This window comes from Fukomys damarensis, unplaced genomic scaffold (genome assembly GCF_012274545.1).
Source record: "Fukomys damarensis isolate Sample0158 unplaced genomic scaffold, DMR_v1.0_HiC HiC_scaffold_14, whole genome shotgun sequence".
Taxonomy (NCBI): domain Eukaryota; kingdom Metazoa; phylum Chordata; class Mammalia; order Rodentia; family Bathyergidae; genus Fukomys; species Fukomys damarensis.
Window position 1 is genome coordinate 3,438,548 of NW_022900926.1, and position 23,107 is coordinate 3,461,654.

At 45.7% G+C, this 23,107-nt stretch overlaps 1 protein-coding gene across 1 annotated transcript in view; it reads right to left on the bottom strand.

The window, feature by feature from the left end:
- Nucleotides 1-22,423, bottom strand: part of Tbc1d32 (TBC1 domain family member 32) — a 149,467-nt gene extending 127,044 nt beyond the window's left edge. The window contains exons 1-4 of the mRNA XM_010638253.2: nt 22,408-22,423; nt 22,056-22,113; nt 10,842-11,003; nt 6,512-6,686 (exon numbers count right to left, since the gene is read on the bottom strand). Of these exons, the coding sequence (XP_010636555.1) occupies nt 6,512-6,686; nt 10,842-11,003; nt 22,056-22,113; nt 22,408-22,423 (411 nt within the window). The remainder of the gene's footprint in view (nt 1-6,511; nt 6,687-10,841; nt 11,004-22,055; nt 22,114-22,407) is intronic.
- Nucleotides 22,424-23,107: the final 684 nt, after the last annotated feature.

Below are 23,107 nucleotides of genomic sequence, written 5' to 3' on the forward strand. Positions count from 1 at the left end.
CCGGGGCACCCCGAGAGTAACAGGTCCGGAATGGAGTTCGCGGCCTCCTTAACTTCAAATCCGCTCCCAGCTTCCAGGCGGGAAGGGAGCGAGGCCACCTTCTTCCCCCAGACCCTGCAAGGCGGCACCAAGCCTCTCCTGCCTCGGAGCCAACTGCTGGGCATCTCCTGGGCCGATCGGAGCGGGCCTGGCCCTGCATCTCGCAGCCTGCCCCTCCCAACCAGCAGCGCCTGGGCCAGGTCCCCCGAAGGATGGGGAGGAATGGACTCCTCCGTCCCTCCTGTGCTCCTGCAGGCCGATCGGGCCTCCTACCTCTGCTTTAGCCGTGGACACAGCCTTCCCACCGGTCTCCCACTCCACTCTCTCCCCTGCCCGGCCACCATGTGCACAAATGACAACGGATCTCAGGAGCACATTTCTCCATCGAGGATCCCACGCGAGTCCCTTTGCGACCGGCCAGATCCAACTCAGCCTTTGAATGCATTAATTAAATTAGGGGTACGGGGAATCGAACTCAGGACCTTGGGCTTGGCTGACCTAAGTCCCCAGCCCTGAACACACTAACTTATTTTACAGATATTTATCCAGTATTCGCAATGGCTGTGAGGCGCCCTCATGTGCCCGACAGCACAGCTCTGCAACTGGGAGCGATGAGGAATTTCTGGAGCACAGCGTGTCCCGTGGGCAGTCCTGCGAGGAGAGCCTCGGCCTCACAGCGAGCTACAGCCCCCGCCCGAACCAACCCGTGCCAGTCCACTTCCTCCCACGCACGGCCGACCTGGAGATTCCATCCTCCCTGGGCCTGAGTACTCTCCTCTCCAGCTCTTTGATATTCTTTGTTAGAAGCCCTCCTTGCAAAGCCGGGGCACATTATTTCTGCCTGAGGGTGCTATCTTTACCGTGCCCATCCTATCCCTTCAATCCGAGGCTCACCGTGCACTGTGGAAGTTGCCGGGAGAGGACACTGCCCACGCGCATGCACTCAGGGAGCACACACGGCACGTCCAAGGCCTCCACCCCGAGCCTGCTTTAACCTCTGACACCCACCGTGCTTACCTCTCTAGAGCTTTTAACTGCCTCCTTAAACACAGCACAAACTTTTCTTTAAAAATAATTTTCATTACACCAGATAGAAGAATGAGCTTAATACCTATCGTGAAGTGACCTTCCGGGTATGCTCAGGTCTCGTTTTATACTGCCTGTCAGAGGCTAGACCTGAGTTACCACAGTAACGAAAAATAGACCTGTCAAGAAGGTGCACAGATGACCTGAGATACGTATCCACCAGACTTTCATTTCTACATGTTTCTTAGATTGAACGGGCCGAGGACAGCAGCAAGAGCTGCTGGCTTCCTTTGTAAAGTAAAGGAGAGGTCCCTGGTGGTGACAGATGTGGCGACATCAACACAGGCAGAACTTCCGAAAGCATTTTTTTTAGAAATGCATTTACATGTGCTAAAGTGCAAATTGAACAAATAATTTCTGGGCAAACTATAATGAGAAAAGGCAAAGAGAGAGAACAGATGAACAGTTTAAGATGCGTTTCGTCTTCTTACTGATCATGAGGGTCTGAATGAAAGCCTTGTACATGCTAAAACGAGCTGTGAACATACTGCATCCATGACACAAGGAAAACACGTTCTGGTCGTTGTTCTTTTCAACAGACCTATGAAAGAAGCCGGGCACAGTGGTGCATACCTGTGATCCCAGCACTCTGTGAGGCTGAGGCAGGAGGATCCCAAGCTGGAGCCCAGCCTGGTCACCAGACTTAGCAGGACCCTGTCTTAAAAACCAAAGGGGCAGGGGTCTAGGATGCAGCTCAGTGTAAAATGCCTGGAGTTTTATCCCCAGTGACAATGAGAGAGAGAGAGAGAGAGAGAGAGAGAGAGAGAGAGAGAGAGAGAGGGAGGAGGGAGGAGGGAGGGGAGAGAGGTAGGGACACAGAGACAGAGTGCATACCCATTGTCTTTTTAAAAAGAGATACCATACTTGATTACTTTATTACAAAATGTCCTGAAAAATATTTATGTAATTGCTACACTTTAGATTTTAAAAGCTCACCCTCAAAATTGATTTACTCTAGAAATCTCTACTTTAAATATTTGGCCTGTAAACTGTATAAGCCATTAAACATACAGCCAATCAAAGAAAGACAGTTATTGCAGTTGTCCAAACAATATTGCCATGGGACATAAAAAGGAGAAATATGTAAATATTAAGCCTGTAATAATTAGGCCTTTAATGTGCCTAATGCACAATGGTTCCTTTCCTAGGCTTAAAAGCAGACGAGACCACTCATGCAGATAGCGAAGAGGGCAGGATGTGCTTGGGCGTGAGTACTACATGCGCAACACGCCGGTCCGCCTCACTGTGCCTCCCTATGTCAAATCCTTAGATCCCAAAGCAGCCGAGAGCAGGCTGTCCCTTCACCCACATAAGAAAACCGAGAGATGGGAGGGCAGGAAACCCCAAGTGCACACACGGCTCAGCGACGTTAAGATGGAATCAGAGCCACACAGAGGGCTTTTCCCAGTTTTAGTGCATAGAAATCTTTAAAACTACCTGCCCACTCTTCCTTAAACTTGAAAGAACAAAAGTTACTGTGCATATTGAAACAAAAACACAGTTTTAAAAACTCTTAAATGCTAAGATTTTCATAATTACCTAGATGTTTCGGTTATGTTTTGGCCATTTGTCACTATCCTTTACAGGTGCTACGTGGAGAATAACAGAAATCTATTAATATTTCAAAGTACTGATAGTCTTAAGTCGTCACAGAAGAGTATTATTAGCCCTGTTAATCAAAGGGGTAGCACCGCTTCCGGGTGTCAGACTGCGTCCTCAAGGCAGGCTGGGACACACTGGGGGTCAGGGCCTGCCCGGGCTGCATGGTTTTTAAACCTCAGCCGTCCTTCGCTTTGACGTGAACATTTTTCCGCGAGTGAAATGAGTAATAGGGAAGTCAAATCTTGCGGACTGAGGAGCACGAGCGGCGGCTGGGCCTCGCTGCCCTGTCTTGCCCGAGTGGGTAACAGACCAAGGTCCTGGTCCCCAGCGTGCCTCAAGGTCCTCGGAAGCAGAGATGCTCACCAAAGAGAACATCGCAGAAGAGGCCAGAAATGGGTTGAACTGGAGATGCTCCTATGAGAAGGGAGGTCGCAGGAGTGGGGGCAGGAACTGTGGCCCAGTCGGGAAGAAAGCTGCCAGGAAAGCTGCGGAGCAACATAGGGCTAGCGCAGCCCGGCCGGCCCGACGGAGCTCCCAACAGGCCGAGCGCCCACTCCTCACTGCTCCCCGGTCCACCCTTGTGGCCCTGTCCCGCGGCACTGGGGTCTGTGTCTGGGGACAGCAGTGCCCCGTGCCACACCTGGCTCTGAGGCAGGAACGGGCGCCCCTAGGTGTGCAAGGCTGGAAGGCGAGGAAGCAGCACGGCCACGGACTTGTGCTCCTGCCCACCCGCCCTCCGATCGAAGCCGGGCTGCAGTGCGCGACATCGAGGCAACGCAGAGTGGCTCACGCCGACACACACAGCCCTCAGCCGCCTTGCTGCTCACCACAGAGGCCAGGGCTGCTGATCTCCCAGGCTCCCAGAGGAAGCACGGCCAGGGCGCTCGTCCAAAACCAGGCACAGCTGAGAACTGGCGCGGGCAGCCCCTGGGACAGCAGCTCTGCAGACACAACCACAGCCACGCACAGCCGCAGTGCGCAGCCGCGGTCAGGCAACCCGCCGAGCTGGGACTGCCCCCGCCCTGGGTGCGGCCTCCCCTCCCCTCTCTGCCCCGGGAGGGAGGCACCAGCCGGGTCCGAGCTGCTGGCCCTGGGCAGTAGTGGACGGAGCCCACGCATCTGCAGACAGCTGGCCAGGGCTGAGGGGCAGGGCTCCAAGGGGAGGCCCGGCCTGAACTCCGGTCTGTCCCTAAGTAGCAATCCCACAACAGGAAATAGGGAGGCCACGATTACCATTGTCTCCTGCACTGCAGCAGTAAGTCTATAAGGACTAGGAAGCCAAGCAGAGCACAGTCGGTGTGCAGGAGAAATCTCTACAGCAAACAGCCAGTACTACCACACACCGGCTCATGGAGCAACTCGCCGGGCTTAAGCAGTCAAATCCTTTCACGGGTCTGCTTACTCCAGTGCAAAACCACTGTCTCCCCTTTATTCGTTAATGCTTCAAATGTAAGTAGTAATATCCCGTTTCTTAGTAATAGATCAAAAACCCATAGGTAGTCAGGCTGCAAATGTAAAATACAGAAGGCCACTCAATCCACAGAATGCAGGTGGCATCGAAACTTTCCACACGATGTTTTCCAGAAACATTCAGACACATATTCAGGACCAGAGGAGTACGACACTTTTGAAGGCATCTCTAAATGTCACTGTTTATGGAATAAACAGCTAATATATGTTCCGAGACCTTTCCAGTCAGGAACACACGAAGGCAGCCTCTCTTCTGTTGGTTGCTTTTGCAAAGCCTAAGTTTGCCCCGACATCCCCAAGCCTGCCCACCCCGCAAGGGCTCCTGGGCCGCGGCTATGCACACTCTTGTCCAAAGTGCAGGGACCTGCGCCCCTCTACAGGCAGAGCTCACTCCCTGCCCAATTTTCCTTCTGAAACAGTCATATTCAAGGGCAGCTGCTTGAAACTCAAATACAGCCTGTGCAAATCCCAAAGGAAGCCAGAGAAAATTCACACGTCCCCAGCAGCTGGAGCCATCAGGGGTACACACATGACTGAGCCATCGGACGGCCGGCACCACTGAGGGGACTGCCCCCTGCTGGCCGAGGGGGCTTTGAGCACCTAAAACCCATGGTTCAGAGCCGCCTTAGCAGCAAGACTCAAGCCACAGCCCATCAGGATTGTGTTAAACCGCGATTCCTTCTGCAGAGTCGCGACAAAGCTTAAAAACAAGAATATCTTCTGAAATTATGACCTCATTTCTACCAAATCTTTGCATGTCTTCAAAAATCTATGGTTCTAATGATTAGGCATAATTTACTATTTGGGAATCAGCAACCTTCTGACTCCTACTAGTTGTTGGGTTACACGTGTTTAGATCTGCGTATCTACTTCCTGTAACACACTCAAGACCGCCCTTGTTCTCCTGTGCCTCAAGCCCAGTGTGTTCAGGGCTCACCAAGTGAGAGTGAGCACAGCAGCTTGTCAGTGATGAGCCCTAAAGCTGGCTTTTCTGTCGGCTCCAGAGTCCTTATCCCAACGGGTAGCTCGGCAAATCTCTAACTGCTATGGTCGGACCCTGCCTTCTTTCAAACGGCCCATCAATGACGACCAAAAAGGACAAAGGGTACGGCAAGAGGTAACCAGTTTTTGTCATGAACCAGCTGACCCGTCAAGTCCGCAGCTCGGCGCAGCTGCTCCTACCAAGTGCCTCTACGCTGGCGAAGATGGCAAGCTGGAAGTCCCCTGGGCGCTTCCGAGGCCCCTCTCCTTCAGGCACACAGTCCCAACTATTTCAGGGGAGCGTCTCAAATCACCTTGTGGAACATAGCTGGGATCTGTTCTGCAGTTACACCCTCAGCACAGCTCGCTGGGGGACAACATTTCACTGAACATATGAGATGGGACTCACAGTGAACTCAGGCAGATTGGTGCTGCTTGGGCCAGGGCTGGGTCCTCTGTGGGCCAGGAGGATCCCCGGAACGCAAGCCCCACCACACACCCTGGGGCCTGGAACTCTCCGTGGAAACCCCTGCCACACACAGGGGCTCCAGCCAGCGAGCCTCCCCTGGCTTCTAGACAAAGCCCTGCTTCTTGGCTTTGCTGTGGCCAAACGACAAAGTTTCATGTACAGGGGTTGGGGAAAATGTGAGAGCTCCCATTTCCTGATCTCAAAAGAAGTTGAGCATTTTAAAACAGAGAACTCACACCAGCCTTCATCTTCACAGATTTATTTTAAAAATCTTTTTTTTTTTTTTTTTCCTGTACCGGAGAATGAACCCAGGGCCTTCACACGGGTAACATTCCCAGCCCTTTTTATTTTTACTTTGAGACAGGATCTCACTAAACTGCTAAGTTGCCCAGGCTGGGCTCAAACTTGCAATCCTCCTGCCTCAGCCTCCCAAAGTGCTAGCTAGGATCACAGGCGTGTGCCACCATGCACATTCTGAGAATGACGTGCTTTAACTAAAACTTAAGCAGATTTGTTTCATCCCATACAATTTTTATAAATTCCAAAATAAATTCATTTTTCATTTCATTAAGAATTGTCTCAGAGAGGACCGGGGATTTAGCTCAGTGATTCCGCAGCCTGCCTGTCAAGCACAAGGTCCCAAGTTCAATCCCCAGGACTGAAAAAAAAGAATTATCTGAGATATAACACGTACAATTCCGTCAGATGGTAGCATTTCACTGACTAAACCACTAGCATCAGGTTATTTTATTATTTTCTTCTAAATACTGCAGATAGAAAGCAGAAGAAATGTGGTTAAAAAGGATTTACTGCGAGCCCATGATTGCTGAACGGCACCCGAAAGGTAACAGAGCGGCAGCTCACCCGGCCGAAGGAAGAGTCGCTGTCGGAGAGGCTATCGGGGCAGTGCCTGCTGCCCTTCTCCCTGTGCGCCTTCCTCTGCCTCTCGGGGCTCCGGGCCGCCTCCTCCAGCCTGCTGCTCATGCGCCCCACCACTGCGGTCAGGACACCCTTCAGGGAGTGCATCATGTCTCTGTACCTGCAAATTCACAGCAGGCGTGGTGAGAGGAGGGTGTGCGAAGATCACCACAGTCCACTGGGCTATGAGACAGAGTTCTCCCTGCAAGGTCGCGGTGCCAGATCTAAGGGAATGTCTTTCAGTGGTTACAATAAAACTGAAAGATGGGAGTGAAAATGAATAGGGAACCAGGAAGTGTTCCAGTTCCCGGAGTTTCTTCATAGCCACATAAGGCAGAGTAGTTAGAAAACAGACTCTAAGGCCAGATATTTCCACGGTCCACATTCCAATCAAAACAGAGACCACCTGCTAACATCACCGTCCAAAGGCCAAGCTACTTTTCCCTCTGCTTTTCCCTCTTGTCTTGTTTCTGCCTCCTTCTCCATGTTTCGTCTCTTGTTTTCCTCCCGGGCTATGCTCTCCAGCTCCAGGCACCGGAGGCCTGACTGACACTGCTGTCCACACTCAGGACCTCGGTGCGAGCTGAGTTACAGGCAGGTCCTTCAAGCAGGGGCCAGATAGCTCGTAAGCGGGAAGGTTAGGGGAGGGCTTTCCGAAGTCGACAAGAATTTGATCTGGATTTTTACGCTCTCTTTCCCCTCTCACAGTCTGAAAATCTCAAACCTAACTTACAGTAAAATTCTGCTCTTTAAGTACAGTCAGGAATTTACATTATATTAGACTGAGATGTCTAATATAATTAGAAATATGATTTTAGATCTAGGAAGAACCATGAAGTTGGGTCCCTTTATTTTTACAAACAAGGAATATGGGAACTGGACCACTGACATCTCTATATTTAAAGTTAAAAAGGCATAAAAATTTAAATACACAGTCAACTGAGTACCACATGTAAAATTATCATCCTGGATTTTAATCCTAACTACTTACCAGTGCTGTCATCAGAAATTAAATCTCAATTTTCTGAACTGCAAAATGAGGTAGAAAAAGAACAACCTCGCTAACCTGTATCATAAGGACGATAGAAATAAAGAAATAATTGTAAATATCTGAAACAACTTGTAAATATGGGAAAGCACCACGGGTGTATTATTATATGGTGATGAATCAGGGAAATAAGCACAGAAACAGCTTCCTTTCTATTCTGGCTGGAAGTCACGGGAACCCCCTAAGTCAGGAAGGACAGGCACTGCATCCACCAGGGCACTGAATCCAGGCTGGGGGAGCCGGAGAGAAGCAGCTACTGAGCCCCCAGCACGGCGGGCAGACCCCACGGCCCCACAGTGACCACACTCGGCCACTCGGGTGCGCCCCAGCCCGGGCAGAGACCCACAGGACAGGAGGATCGGCCCCCAGCCCAGCACAGCTGCACAGCCCCACCAGGGTGGTGGTCTGCGGGGCACGGCCCTGGCGTCCACCCAGGCCAGGCAGCAAGGCCGAGCAGTGGGCCCAGAACCTCCAGGAGGAGCCCAGCCTTGCGCACCTCCTGCCACTCGGGTCACCACAGCATGCAAGGCAGGTGAGGTGTGCATGGTCATGCGTGTCATTCGTCACATACAACCGAGAATGATCTCGTATGTGTGATACATTTAGAATACATACCTGTCGCTGTGCGTGTATAGGCATAACTTTACACATGTGTACATGGTACAGTACCAGAAATCATAGGAAAAGACAACACTGAACGTGAAAGTCGGCATGGATAGAGCAGGAGCGGGTGGGTGGGAGAAGACAGAGCAGAAGCACGCAGCAGGCCTCGGTAAGAAGCAGGGGCGCTCCTGCTCTCGTCTGCAAAGGAGACACCAAAAGCCCACTCCCTGGTCTGCAGACCCGAGGAGCGAGGAGGAGCAGCAGGGCCAGAACCACAGCACTAAGCTCCTCCCAGATCCCCTGCAGCCCTGGATGGCAGGTGAACACCACACACACCCCTTAGAGCTCACTGCACCTGCCGAAGTACGCACACTTTGCATTAAGTCACATGAACAGCATACAGGGTGAGAGGAGGGTCACTCAAATCCACAGAGAAACCTGAGACTGAGGTGGACAAGATGTTCTAACTTTCTTGCAAAACCCAACATGAATTCTTCTGCAAAAAGGATCAAGAGAAACGACTAGAGGGAGGAACAGAATAATCATCAAATCAGTTCCACTAAACGAAACTAGAGTGCCGGACTGTGGAAACTGAGTTAAATGAACTAGAATTCAAAAGCAGCCGCTGCAGTTTTGGAAAAGCAGAGGAACAGCAGATACGGCCTACAAGGGAGGCTCCAAGAAGCACCAAGCACTAAAGCAACTGAAAGTAAAAGCTCCGACTAAAGCCACATCGACGCTGTAAGTCCGCACAGCGCGCTCTCCCACTCACTGCATGAGTAACAAACACCTCTGTGTGCAAAACGTACTTAAAAGATAAATACTAAAATATTAATTGGGACAGTACTTTGTCATTATTCAGGGATTAAATATTGCTAATAAATGTAATGTGTCCACATTATCCCTAAGTAATTTCTAAAGAATCACAAAAGAACTGAAAGAAAATACTATTCTGTACAATTGAAAATCTTTCATCCATGATTCATAAATCAAAAGACAAACATTCACTAAGTTATTTAAAATCTTTGTAAGGTCATTATTATTGTATTAATTTTTACACATGGATGAACTAAAACATCAGAATTTAATTAAATAGCTTACACAGAGATTTAAAGGAATTTCCTAGCAGTATCATATAAAACTGCTCTTATCATTAAAATACATTATCAAAATTACTAAAAAATGTTTCAGCACTCCTTTTAGAATAAATTTAACAAGATTGCTAGAGATGACTAGGAACTGTAACATTATCCAAAGAGAGAGGACTGCATTTTTTTTTTCCAAAATTCAAGAAACAAAATTTTAATTTCTATGGCTTTTACTTAACAGAGGTTTGAACTTGCTAAGATACTAATAGCTGTACTCTATCACTTTGTCCAACTAATGTATTTGGTTTAAATAGCATAATCAGTTGTCACTAAGGGAAAAACTGCTGTCCAAAGTAATAAGTGCTTACTTTAAAAATAAATCTGATTTAAGGCTTTAAAACACAGTAGACAACACAGGCTCCAGTATATATGCCAAGGTCGCTGATACTGACTGGGGTTGGCAAAATACGTCCATGGAGCTCCACGGACCTCCCACCTGTGAAAACAAAGGTCCACTGGGACACTCAGACGTTCTCCTTTCCAGGTCACCTGGGGCCCTGCACAGGAAACCACTTGGGAGCACAGCCGGGCTTCACCTGCACACAGGTACTCCAACCACTGTGTGAGAGCAAGAAGCTCCCCTGAGCCACTGAACTTTGGTGTCTCTGACACAGCTCTGCAATGCACTCCTCACGTTTCCACGTGAACTTCTGCATGTACCACAGCATTTGCTGTACAATACTGAAACTACTCTGAGTTTCTATTTCAGTCTAACATTCAACTCCCCATCTCCCCATGGGTTACGGAGGGGAGACTTCTCATTCATTTGTACAGGCCACATCTAACGTGACATGAAGCCGTGACTCATTAAATGTGTGAGTGGCTTGTGGCTGATAAGGGAAATAATTCTGCTAATGCCAGAATTATTTCCAACATCAGTTCATCAGTCTGTTTTCCTTTGCTGTAACAAAATCCCTGAGGCTGAACACTTGTAAAGAACAACATCCACTCAGCTGCTATTGGGAAGACCTCTTATTGGGTGGGGCTGCTAGCAAGATGGCAAGCTGGAGGGTAGGTGGGACAGGTCTTGCTCATTCCAACAGCCCTCCTGGCCCCGCTAAGCCCAGCCCTGCGCTAAGCCCAGCTCTGGAAGGCTCTGCCCCTCTCAGCCCTGCATGCTGGGGCCCACACCAAGCATACCACGTGATCCGGGACACAGCACATGGTGCCGGCCACGACTCTGCCCTGATTCCATCAGCAGACACCTGCTCAACATCTAAGACGGACCAGGCAGTTATCTTCCAGGCATAGGAAACAGAAATAGGTAAAAGATTTTTAAAAAGATCAAATCGTCTTTGTAAGGCTTGGATGCTAGTAGGAGACACTGGCAATCAATAATGTGCCATCCCTTATTAATCAGTGACAAAGCTGCTACCAGGAAAGGCACAGCAGAAGTAAGGAAAGAAACTGAGGGGTGACAGGCTGCCTCCTGCTGGGGCACAGCCAGTGGACAGCACCGGGGCCAGGGCATACTCACTGCGCAGAATCCTGGACCCTCGCGAAGACGCACTGCACCACTGTGTCGTAGCCAGGCTCCTCACCCCGGCTCTGCTCAGAGACGCACTTTTCCATTTCCTCTTCAATCACAGAGCCCAGTGTGCTGCATATGTGCTGTCTGAGGTACTTAACAAGGTCATAGCTGGAACAAATATTTAAAACGCAGTGAATGTCATGAATCCACTTGTTAACCAAACTCGGAAAAAGCACTAGACAGAAAGGTCTGACGTATGAAGATTTCTAACCTCAACCCAGACAAGTGGACCATTCATCCCAAATCCTCAAGCCTTTGCTTTTGTCACTGGTACTTCCCAGGACACTTGGCAAAGGCGATTACTAAAAGGTGGGGAGGGCAAAGCCCACACTGCAGGGCTGGGACTGTCTCCCCCTTTCCTTTCTGTGCTCCTCTTCCACATGTGATGCTGAAGGGTGGGGGAAGCAGCTGCTGAAGATTTTTACCATTGGAAGAGCGAGCTCGAGCACAGTAAGATGGAAGAATAGGCAGCGGAAGGCTATGCTCCAATGCCAACACACTCCTGTGCAATTCTGACCGGTGGTGGCCGACCTCACCCACTTACAGAAGCACTCAGAAAACTCCACACACTGTATATTTCATCATCTACTTAGGGTGATACTACTACTAAAATTAGTTTGTAAACTCAGACATTATAACAAGAGAAGGTAAATGTTCCACAAAGTAAATAACCTAAAATGAAACATATTCACTGATAAAGGGCAATAATTGTAACTAATAACATGATTTTAAAATACCTAAATTTTTCTGAAAGCTTTCACGCTAAAATCAGACGAGGATGTCGACTAGCATCACTTCTATTCACTGTCATTCTGGAAACATTAACCAGAGCAATTAGACAAGAGAAAGAAAGAAAAGGAAGAAAGACAGGAAAGAAGAGGTGAAGTTATTTGCAGATGACATGATACTCTACATAGAAGGCCCCAAAAACTCCACCAAAAGACTTCTAGATTTAATAGCAAAATGCAGTAGCTTAGCTGGATACAAAGTAAACACTCAAAAATCAACAGTCTTCCTGTACACAAACAACAAACTCACCGAGAGAGAAATTAGGGCAACAGAATAGCACCCCAAAAATGACATACTTAGGAATTAATCTAATAAAGAAAGTAAAATACCTTTACATTGAAAATTGCAGTACTCTGAAAAAAGGAGATGGAAGAGGATATCAGAAGATGGAAAGATAACCCTTTCTTGGGTAGGAAGAACCAACATAGTGAAAATGGCCATACTTCCAAAGCTGTTACACAGATTTAATGCAATCCCAATCAAAATACCATCACCATATCGAACAAAACTATAGTGAATTCCTAAAATTCATTGGGAACCAGACCTAGAATAGCAAAAGCAATTCTGGGCCACTTAAGGCAAGGCAGGGGCATCACAATCCCTGATTTGCAATTATACCACAGAGCTACTGTGATAAAAACAGCATGATGGAGGGGGGGGGGAGACACAGACCTGAGTATCTACAAACAGACTGGAAGATGTGGAAACAACTCCAAATACACTCAGCCCCTTATCGCTGACAAAGGGGTCAAACACCATCACTGGAAAAAAGACGGCCTCTTCAATAAGTGGTGCTGGAAAAACTGGCTTTGCACATGTCAAAGACTAAATTTAGACCCCTGTCTCTCACCATGCACTAAATTAAAATCAAAATGGGTCAAAGATCTAAAGATTAACAGAGAGACACTAAATCTACTTGAAGAGAGAATAGGAAGAAAGAACTCTTGAGGACAAAGGTGTAGGCAAAGACTTCATGAACAAACAACCTGAGTCACAAAGGAAATACTTCAAAGAATCAACAACTGGGACCTAATCGTATTAAGAAGCTTTTGCACAGCTAAAGAAATCACCAACAGAGTGAAGAGACTACCCACGGAGTAAGAAAAGAATTTTAGCCAGTGGTTCCATAGCCAAAGCACTAACATCTAGAACATAAAAAGAACTGAAAGAAATCAGACCCCCCAAATTGAAAGTCTCAATCCAAAAATGAACGTCTAAGATAAATACAAACTTCTCAGATGAAGAGTAAAAACTGAAAATAAATACATGAAAAAATGCTCAATACCACTGGTCATTCAAGAGATATAAATTAGAACAATGCTGAGACTCCATCTTATTCCGGAGAGGTTATGTATATTCAAGAAATCACACAACTACAAATGCTGGTGGGGCTGTGAAAAAAAAGAACGCTTCTCCATTGTTGGTGGGAGTGTAGACTGGCACAACCACTTGGAAATCAGTGTGGAGATGCCTCAGAAAAACTAAAACTGGAAGTCCCATTTTATCCAGTTACATCCTTTCTGGGTACCTTCCCAAAAGAATTAAAAACATCAAACCATAGCAGTATATGCACACCCATGTTTACAGCAGCACAGTTTGTATTAGCTAAGTCTTGGAAACAACCTAAATGCTCATCAACCAAAGAATGGATAAAAAAGATGTGGGGTTTTTTAAGTATATAATGGAGTACCACTCAACCATAAAGAAGGATGAGCTTGAGACTTGGATGCACCTAGAGACCACACCCTTAAGTAAAATAAATCAGACACGTGTGCAAATACTTTTTGGTACCGGGAATAGAACTCAGGACCTTGCACTTCCAAGGTGTGCGACGGTACCACTAAGCTAAATCCCTAGCCACATGTGCAAATACTGCCTTGTCTCTTTAGTGTGAGAAACTCAGAGTGTAAATAAGGATAAATATTGTGAAATAGGAAGAAATTGTTCAAAATTTTAAAAAATACTAAAGTTTTTATGGTCTCCCAAATGACAATGATGATTTAGAATGGGTCGTTTTTAAATCTCTACAGCTAAGATGCCCAGCTGAAGGATCACTGAGTTAAGAGCCTTACGTACGCATGGGACAGAAGAGCCTGCATAATTTCCTTCCACCATGATGAGCCCACCATGATGTCCACCAGGCCTAAAGTATTTATGGAATGACCCAACCTCCTCCCCAGAAGGAGCAGCCACCTCAGCTAAGCAGCCAAGGACTCTGCAGCACTGCTTTCAACAGATCCCCTCCTCTCCTTGGCTCTCCTCCCCTCTCAGCACTGCTGCTCCCACAATCCCCACCCCTGCCTCACCGCCATAAGCGGAGGCCCTTCAGAGATGGCCTGTGGCCGTAACCCTCAGGAGGAGCTGTGCCACAGGAAGCTCGGTGGAAAGACACTAGGAGGTAAGCAGCTCCCAGCTTTCCACGCCCCAGCAGTGTAACCCTGGGCAGGTCGCCGTTTTCTCATCTATAATCTGGCGGTCCTTGTGCTACCTCATCTCATTACGTGGAAGAATTCGGGACAGTAGACAAAGTACTTCAACTCTGTAACTACCAGAAAAAGAAAAGGATCGTCAGATATATTCTCCACTCCCACATGGAATTTCAACTTCAGATTCAAAACAAACAAGACATTTCTTGAGCATTTTTTGCTGCCAAACCTCTCCTTGGAAGAGGAGAGCTGTTACAATGGCCTGCTGGCCAGGGCCACTATGTGTTCCCTCATTGTGTCAAAGTCAGCCTAACCAAAGCCAAATCTATCATCCCACCACCCACACACACGCCACCTGCCCTGACTTGTATTCTCCTGCTAACGGTGCCATCATCCCAACACACAGCTGAGTACAAACTCACAATCAGCTTTGGCTACAATCTGCCCCACCCTCTCTCCCATCTCACGGTTAGCAAGCTCTGTATTTCTGCACATGTTGCCTCCACAGCGTGTCCCTTCACATCATCAGATCATGCTGAAAATCAGGTGGTTCTCAATCATCAGAAGGGCTGGTTACAACACAGACTGCTGGGCACAGCTCCTAGCTTCTGACTCAGCAGCAAAAGGTAGGGCTCAAGAATTCACATTCTAAGAATTCCCAGGAGATACTGATATCAATACTGCTGGTCCCAGGACAGGAATTTAAGAACCACTGACCTAGACAGGTCCTGTATTCAAATAGCTTATAAATATTTCACAGTTCTTATTACTCTAATCAGCAACTTCCTACCCATAGAAACAGTACTAACCCAAAATGATTTTAATACTTAGTGATTTTATTAGTTGTATTACATTTTAAAATTTAAAATATATACAATTATGCTCATCTATTTCAACTGAATTTTTTTTCCCAATTAACAAAGTACCAATCCCAACGACTTAGAATAAGCAGGTCATGTTGGAATTTTAGGAGTCACATGGTATAGTACCAGTTTTAACTTCTGCTCCCTCACTTACTAGCTATTTGAGGTTGTACATGTTAATATCCCTCCTTGTGCTTCACTGGGTTTTTTTTATTCATAAAATAGGAGAGCATCTCTATTAGAAATTATAAAGATTCAAGGTAATATATGTTTTGCGTGTATTTTATGTGACACAGGGGCCTTATGTAAATTTAATAATCTGTATGTGGTAGCTCTTACTGGTGTCATTATTAGACACATCTCACCATTGATAATAAAACTCCTTTTAGATCTCAATTTATTCGACTAGATGTGTGTTCCACTGCTACCTGTATCCATGCCACACTGATTTCCATTCCCAACCCCCTAAATCCTTAACAGGACCTTAATAGGATCTCCCACAGCCTGAAATGCTATCTCTGACAAAGCCTCTCCTAGTTTCCCAAAACCTGGCATTTTCACCCCAGCCCTACAAGTGCTTTGTCCTACTCTATTAGAAGTCAGGATGTCCTGTCTTATATGTAGTTACAGATACACTTATGTGTAGTCCTATGGTCTACCTGATCCTCTGCTTTCCTTGTGTGTAGTTACATGATCTATTTCTCTGTCTTCTGTGTAGTTATGTGATCAACTTGATTTTCTGGCTCCTGATACCACTAAACCCAGATATTTAAAAAAATTAACACTGGGCTGGGAATTTAGCTCAGTGGTTCCAGCGCCTGCCTTGCAAGCAGCAAGGGCCCGAGTTCGATCCCCAGTACCAAAAAAATAAATAAAAAATAAAAAAATTAACACTAAATAACCAATCCACCGTAATTACCATGTGCATGACCCTAAAGTGTTATACTTGACCAACAGGATAAATTCACAGGCCTGCCTAACAAACACATCTGTAAGAATTGCTGCAGGTAAACTGTGGCAACCCAGTAAAAGAACACAGCCAGGGAGCTGGTTTGGAACCAGAACCGTAAGACTGATTTTGGAGGCTGTGCATTGGGTTTGTGAGTCTGGGAACAGACCGAGGAGTGAGGCCAGGTGTTGAAGGTTCAGGGTAGGGCAATGCTTCTGATGGTTTTGTCAGTCAAGCTGTTGGCCCAAGTTAAGATATCAGGTCACTTTTAGTGAGAACGGCCACCTCCCGTGCAAAGCTGGCCCCTCTGCAAGCGTTTGTGTGTGGCTGCTATGGCAAATGGGAGCCCTGCGTGGGGAGGAAGCTCATTTCCAGACGGGTGTGAGACAGTGAAGTGGGTGGTGGGGTACTTGTCATCTGTGCTGTGTGGAAGCCAGGATGAGTGTCAGGGTGAGGACCTGAGCTCAGCCTGTGGGGAGGTTGACCTCTTGGGGTGCAGCCAAGTGCCAGTTCCATTTCGGGAGTCAAGAGATGGTGGCTGTGCCACCCAACAGCGCTTGGGCATTTTCAGAGCTCCCAGGAATGAGCCGCCTATTAGTGGGCTGGGGAGGGGGTCTTGTGATGTTGGGAAAGTGACAGAGGTCTCGGGGTGAGTGATTTCTCGCTGATCGAGGGAGGGATCGTGATCGGGTGAGAGACCTGGTGAACGCAGGACAACAGCCAGATCTGAGGAGCTTGCTTACCCCAGGTCACACGGGGACCAAAGACGATGGCCAGGCAGACCTTCTGGACTTGGAAGGGGACAGGAACTATGTGGTTGGGGGGATGAGAGGTCAGCAAGAGTAGGTGCTAGAAATAGTAAGGGGCCAGTAAAAGGTCAGTATTGTTTTTTTCAGGGTGATCAGGGCCACCACCACAGCTGGTAGCCATGGGCTGGAAAGATGGACCCCTAAACTGACCCAGAGCTCCCACTGTCACGTGTGGGCACCCAGGTGTACAGAGGGTAAAGAGGCTAGCAGTCTGGGAGGGAGAAGGCAAGTGCAGGCTTACGGTTTGCTTCAGCAGCTGGAAGGGGCCTTTGCTCATCATAGGGGCAGGACACGTTACCTCCACCAACACCTACTCCCACCTGCATCCACCAGCACACCAGTCACACCTACTAAGGCAGAGGTGCCCTTACTCTTCAGTCTCCTCAGCCCCGATCTCTGTGACACAAGCTAGGCAATGAGGAAAAAGGAATTTTCATTTAACTGAGAAATGTAATTTTTATGCGTGCTGTTATAAAGCCCAACCAGAAATGGTATTTTTATACTGCAGCAGTTAAGAAATGTAACACAAAAAAACCATTAGCAAAATATATTCAATCAGGTTGAGAATACTATTCTAAATAAGACACATAAAAAAAAATCTACCAATTAGCATTAGCTGTAAACAGCAAATATGCAAGGAAATAATTTGAATCTACTCTTTGGGAACTTGCATCTTACTATGATAATAGCACTATTTCCCAGGAGACTCATTCCAAACGCTTCAGGGTCTTGGGTTATCTTGCAAATGAAATGAACCCTAACCCAAGGGCCTTACGGTTAAACCTTGCTATAAGGGGGCTGCACAGGGCTCCCAGTGGTCACGGGGGACAGAGAGCTGCAAATCCCGAACAGACCGACTTGGGCATCCAAGCCTCCATCTTCAGGTGAGAGGGACCAACATCGCGAACCCTCACCCAGTAACTCCTCTCCCGATGGGTCTGTTATCGTATAAATTCCATCGTATCCCCCAAATTCTTAGAAGTCATTTTGTCTTTCTAAATCAGTGCCCAGGGTGGAAAATTACTGTTTCAACGGGGCTGGGCAAAATCGTTCCACAGACTCAGGTCCCATGCGGCCAGCGCTGTCCCAGGGTAGTGTCAGTGCCGCCTCCCGGTTCTTGGGACACCCACACCCACCCCGATTGTTTATCAAAGGAACTACAGGTTTTTACATTAAATGTTCACTTTAAGAAATGAGTGTTCTAGAAGAGAAACAGGTGACTTATTCTGTATTAAAGCAAAGCTCAGGATGCTGAGCCTCTCGAAAGGTCCTCCTATAGACCCTCTGCAGGGACTGGAAACTTGAAGCCGCACCTCCAGGGAAGGCTCCCACCAGGTGTCATGCAGGAAACACGAGCCTGCAGTTACTCTGTTTTAAGAGGTTCCTAAACTTTTTATATGCTAACCCCAAATTTTTAATTATTTTAATTAATTTTTAACTATAATTAAATTAATAATTTTAAATTACTGCTTTTTTTAATCTAGGCAAAAAGTGCATCCATGGACCAAACGTGGCCCTTCCAAGTGTGCCAGTTTGCTCCCTTGCCAAGCTTAACAAAACCCAGGCACTACAGGTATCAGGGAATCAGCTGTTTATTTAATACAAACGTCCTCAAACATCTGTATCACGCTCTTTTATAAAATATGCTTTCCCGGTTTAATTTAAATCTGCTGTGCTACATTTTAGGTCCTCTCCCTACAGACTCTGCTGTATGAATATTTTCAGGCACCGGACATTCTGATGGCCAAATAAAGATGAATCCTGTACTATAAGCACGATAGTGCTATCATGGATTACAATAAATACAATTCCACTCACTTCTTTGTTAACAAAGCCGGTTAATACTCACAGCTCATGTTGAGTTTTCCACTAATTAGGGTTGTTATAATTTATTAAGGATATGATGTGGGCAACGGATGAACAGGTTTATAACTGAACTGTTCCTTCTAGAAATCTGGGACTCGAGTTTGCCTGAGATTTAAGTTCTGGGTCTCACACTGATCATTCCTACAACCTTATATGAAACACATGGCCTTGCTCAAACTCAGCTCCATATCACTTCTGAGTGAGGACAACCGCCATGTAAAAACAGGTCTATACTGGGCCAGGGATTTAGTTCAGTGGTTCCACCGCCTGCCTTGTAAGCTCAAGGACCCAAGTTTGATCCCTGGTACCAATTAAAAAAAAAAAAAAAAAAAGGTTCTGTTCTAGTGTTTTCTTATACTTTGATATTTATCTCACCAAATATGCTACGCATGTATTATATTAACTTTGTTACTTTATACGTAACTTAATAAGAAAAACATAAAATTTGGCTTCAATGACATTATTGCAAAATCATGCAAATTATCTTTTAAAAATTATTCCTCTGGGGCCCGGGATTTGGCTCAGAGGTTCTACCACCTGCCTCACAAGTGCAAGGGCCCAAGTGCAATCCCCAATACCAAAATAAATAAATAAAAATATTCCTCTGGGGCTGGGAATGTTATTCAGTGTGTGTTTAGGGTTCAATCCCTAACACCAAAAAGAAAGAAAAATCCTGAAAGCTACGCATTTAAACTTTACTTGCTAATCAGACACGCACATCACCATACTTCAGAAGCAGCTCAACTAAAACACACTGTGTGCCAGGTGCCTCTCTGATGAGTATGAAGCTCTTCATACTCACACTGGAAAATTCTACCAAGTTGGATAAAAAATTCATTTTTCCATTCTTTTTTCTCCAGCTTTATTAACTACATTTTCCAAGAAAATTTAATGACTGTTTTTCAGTGGTGAATTTCCGGCACATCCACAATGTTGATAACAAAATGTGCACAGATACAGAGATTGCCATTATAACATAAAGCCATGAAAGATCAAACTAGTACAAGTTCGTTTCAGGAAATCATTTGTATAATTGTTTAAACAAGCAAGAAGTATTTAAATGATCTAGTTAAAAATTATCACCAATGACGTTTTAAAGATACTTTATGAGTGTAACTTATGATTGTAATGCTAATATCAGAAATTTTTAAAACAGATTATATTTCAAGGCAGATGTGGTGTCACAGACCTGTAATTCTAGCACTCTGGAAGGCTGAAGGAGGAGGACCAGGAGTTCGAGCCCAGCCTAGACAACTTAGCAGGGCTCTGCCTCAACATTTAAAAATCAAAAATGGGCTGGAGATGTAGCTCAGTGCAGTCTTGGGTTCAATCCCCTGTACCACAATAAATAAATAAATAATATTTCAGAGTAAGGATTATATGACAATCTACATAGTACAAGAGACTATGCAATAAAATGAACAAGTATTTTAGATCTCCCTGAACTTTTATGGCAAAAGAATAAGCTTGTGACTGGTAATAAAGTTACCAGACATGCATTCATTAATTATAGAGGTATACATATAATCCCTGGTAATTTCTTTATTTAGGAATATCACTTTTCAGAAAAAAATTTTTCTTGACGTTATCAAACACAACTAGAGTGCACTAAGGTCCCTGACTAATTCTTACTGTAAAATAAAGAAAAATGTGCAATATATTTATTGTGTTCCTTTTACATTAAATCAAAAAATATCACCTAGCAAAGGGGCTTTTAAAATCATTACAGTTGGTACATACATTTTAGAAACTACAGTTCACAATGAAATGTAACTGTCGCCCCCTAACCCTACAGCCTAGCCCCGGTACACGTGGAGTCATCTGGACAGCTGTTTTGAAAACACCAAGGTCCAGCCCTACCACCCCTCCTCTGGCAAGACCCCCAACAAATTCTGCTTCATTTGTGACATGCAGCACTCAAATGTTTGTAGTTCTTAAGTGTTCCCCTAGCTGACTCTAGGGTCTGAAGGCTGAAAACCACAGCTGCTTGTTTCTCAGGGCACCGAGGAATGTAGACACTGACATAACACACAGACACACATGAGGAAAGCCAGCCGCCTCTCTCCCCCATGGGGCCCAAGTAACTACTGCCACTCTTAAGAGAAAAAGAGGCCATATATTTCTTTTAGAGGAAATATACAGTTTCAGGCAGAAATATACAATAGGCTTGGGAAAGCAGAGCTCACAGTCTAAGGGACAAATCCTGGCTGGGGCTAGACTGCATTTCCCCACTCCATTTTATTGTGCTGCTTCAAACAGTATCATTCATGGACTCGACTGTGTTAAAAACCATCTTCTTGAAAAAAAATGCTCATGGCCAGAAGTCCCAGGTTCCCCATAAGCCTTTTCAATAAGACTAATCAGGTGTATTTAAAGAACCAAGGCTTTGACAGTGGAAGTAAAACATACCTGAGTGATTCAAGAACACTAAGTGTTCAAGAAGAATTACATTGGTGAAAAGAAAAACAGAAGCATGAACACAGACAATTACAACGCCAAGAGATTCTGAGATTTCAAGATTCTATGGAGATGGCAAAGACATCCTCCTCTTTTCCTTATCTGCCTAAGAGTTCCTCGTCTTAGAGTACAGCTCTCAGGACAGTACTAATACATTATGAATCTAACTACCTTTACTTCTAAGACTACAAACAAGCTACAATTTATTATCAGCCTGGGTCATTTTAGGCAAGCCACAACTAAATCCCTTTAGTAAACAACTATTAATGCTGAGTGTCAATCAGCAAGCATTTACTTCATCAACCTAATAAACTGAAGAGAGCACTACAGAAGTCCTTAGACATCTCAGAGGAACTACAATAACCCAACTTTGACTTGAAAAACATTTTAAAATTCATACTGATAAAGCAGTACATACAGGCAAATGCATAGCTTTAAATGCTTTTACTGAAAAAGAAAAATGCTACAAATTAAAGAGCTAAACCCTCATTGAAAAAGCCTTAAAGGTTTCCCAAGGATAAAAACGAGCAGAAATTATGAAAGCAAAAAATAAACATGTTGGTACAGTGGTGCATGGCTATAATAACAGGACTCAGAAGGCTGAGGCAGGAGGGTCACAAGTTGAGGCCAGCTAGACCTACATGGTTCACCGGCAGCTTGACTTACACAGTGTGACCTGTGTCAAAAAATCAAATCAAATCAAAGAAGGTAAGAAAAGGGGAGGGAAAAAGCAAAAAGCTGTTTCTTTGAAAAGTCTAATAAAATTAATACACCTCTAGTATGCGTGACAGATCAAGAGCAAAAGAATAAAAGTACAAATAAAAAATTAAAAGGGACAAAACCACAGATACTACAAATATTAAAACATGAGACACTAATACACTTATGCAAGTGAGCTTGAAAATGTGGATAAAAAGGACAAACTCTTGCAACGTAGTCCTAGAAAAATCTAGTTCAGTAACTTTATGGATTTCTAAAATAAATGCATGTAAAATACAAACCAGAAATGGAACCCCAAGTTTAATACGTTGTCGCGAGCCGCGACGTCAGGATCCTGCCAGCAGGTCCTAAACCTGAAAGGACGAGGACAGAGACGGGAGGCACCTTTCTTCTCATGTTCCTTCCTTCCTTGCTTGCTTGCTTGCTTGCTTTACTACAGAACCTCTTCCTTTTATACGCTCCAGCTGCACAGGAGCGAGAGTACCGCCCACACATTCCGGAGGGAAACAGTAACAACCATTATGGGTTACATCTGCTACCAGCTGAACTCGCCCGTGGATATGGGCGAGAGCACGTCCGTGCCAGCGAGGTGACTCAAAGTTCAATCATGGCTAGGCCTGTGTCAAGGCTCACCATAATGGCTCGCCATAATACGTGATGTGAATTTATGAGGTAAATTATCACTACCCTAAGTTTACAAATATCAATAGCTGAACTTGTATTGGAGAAGGCCTAAGTTTTCTAGATTGCACTATCTAAACATGCATCAGCAGCTAACCAATAAACCTGGCCTCTGGCGTCTCTAAAGTAAAGGATACTCACCCAATAGTAGCTAATAGAAGTGGATCTAACAAGGAAATAACAAGAAAGTCATGGAAATATGAAGAAAATATGCAATACTAAATCCTAAAATAGTAGAATAGTAGGAACAAAGATCCTTCCCACACTTTGTAAGCTCCCTTGAGAATGTGATGAAAACAGTCAATGACACAGATAAAGCTGCAAGTAAACACGAAACTACGGCGTGGACTGCTGATGTACTCAAAGATTGCCTAAGTGGAACTTCAGGGTACCGAGGAATCAGCAAAGGTAACACAAGCAAACCTGGAAGGTCCTGTTACGAGATCACAATGAAATGCAAACACTGGATTCTAAAACGCTACCGGACTCATAATAGGTACAGGGCGAGAGGCTTTTAAGGTCGGAGGCTGAGCAACACTATCCCAACAAAATCAAAAGAAAACCCCATCGCCAAAGGTGCCGATGAGCCCTAGTCTGCAGGTTCCCCGCGTCCGCCCAGGGCCTCTCCTCGGCGCCGCTCCGGAGTACCCGC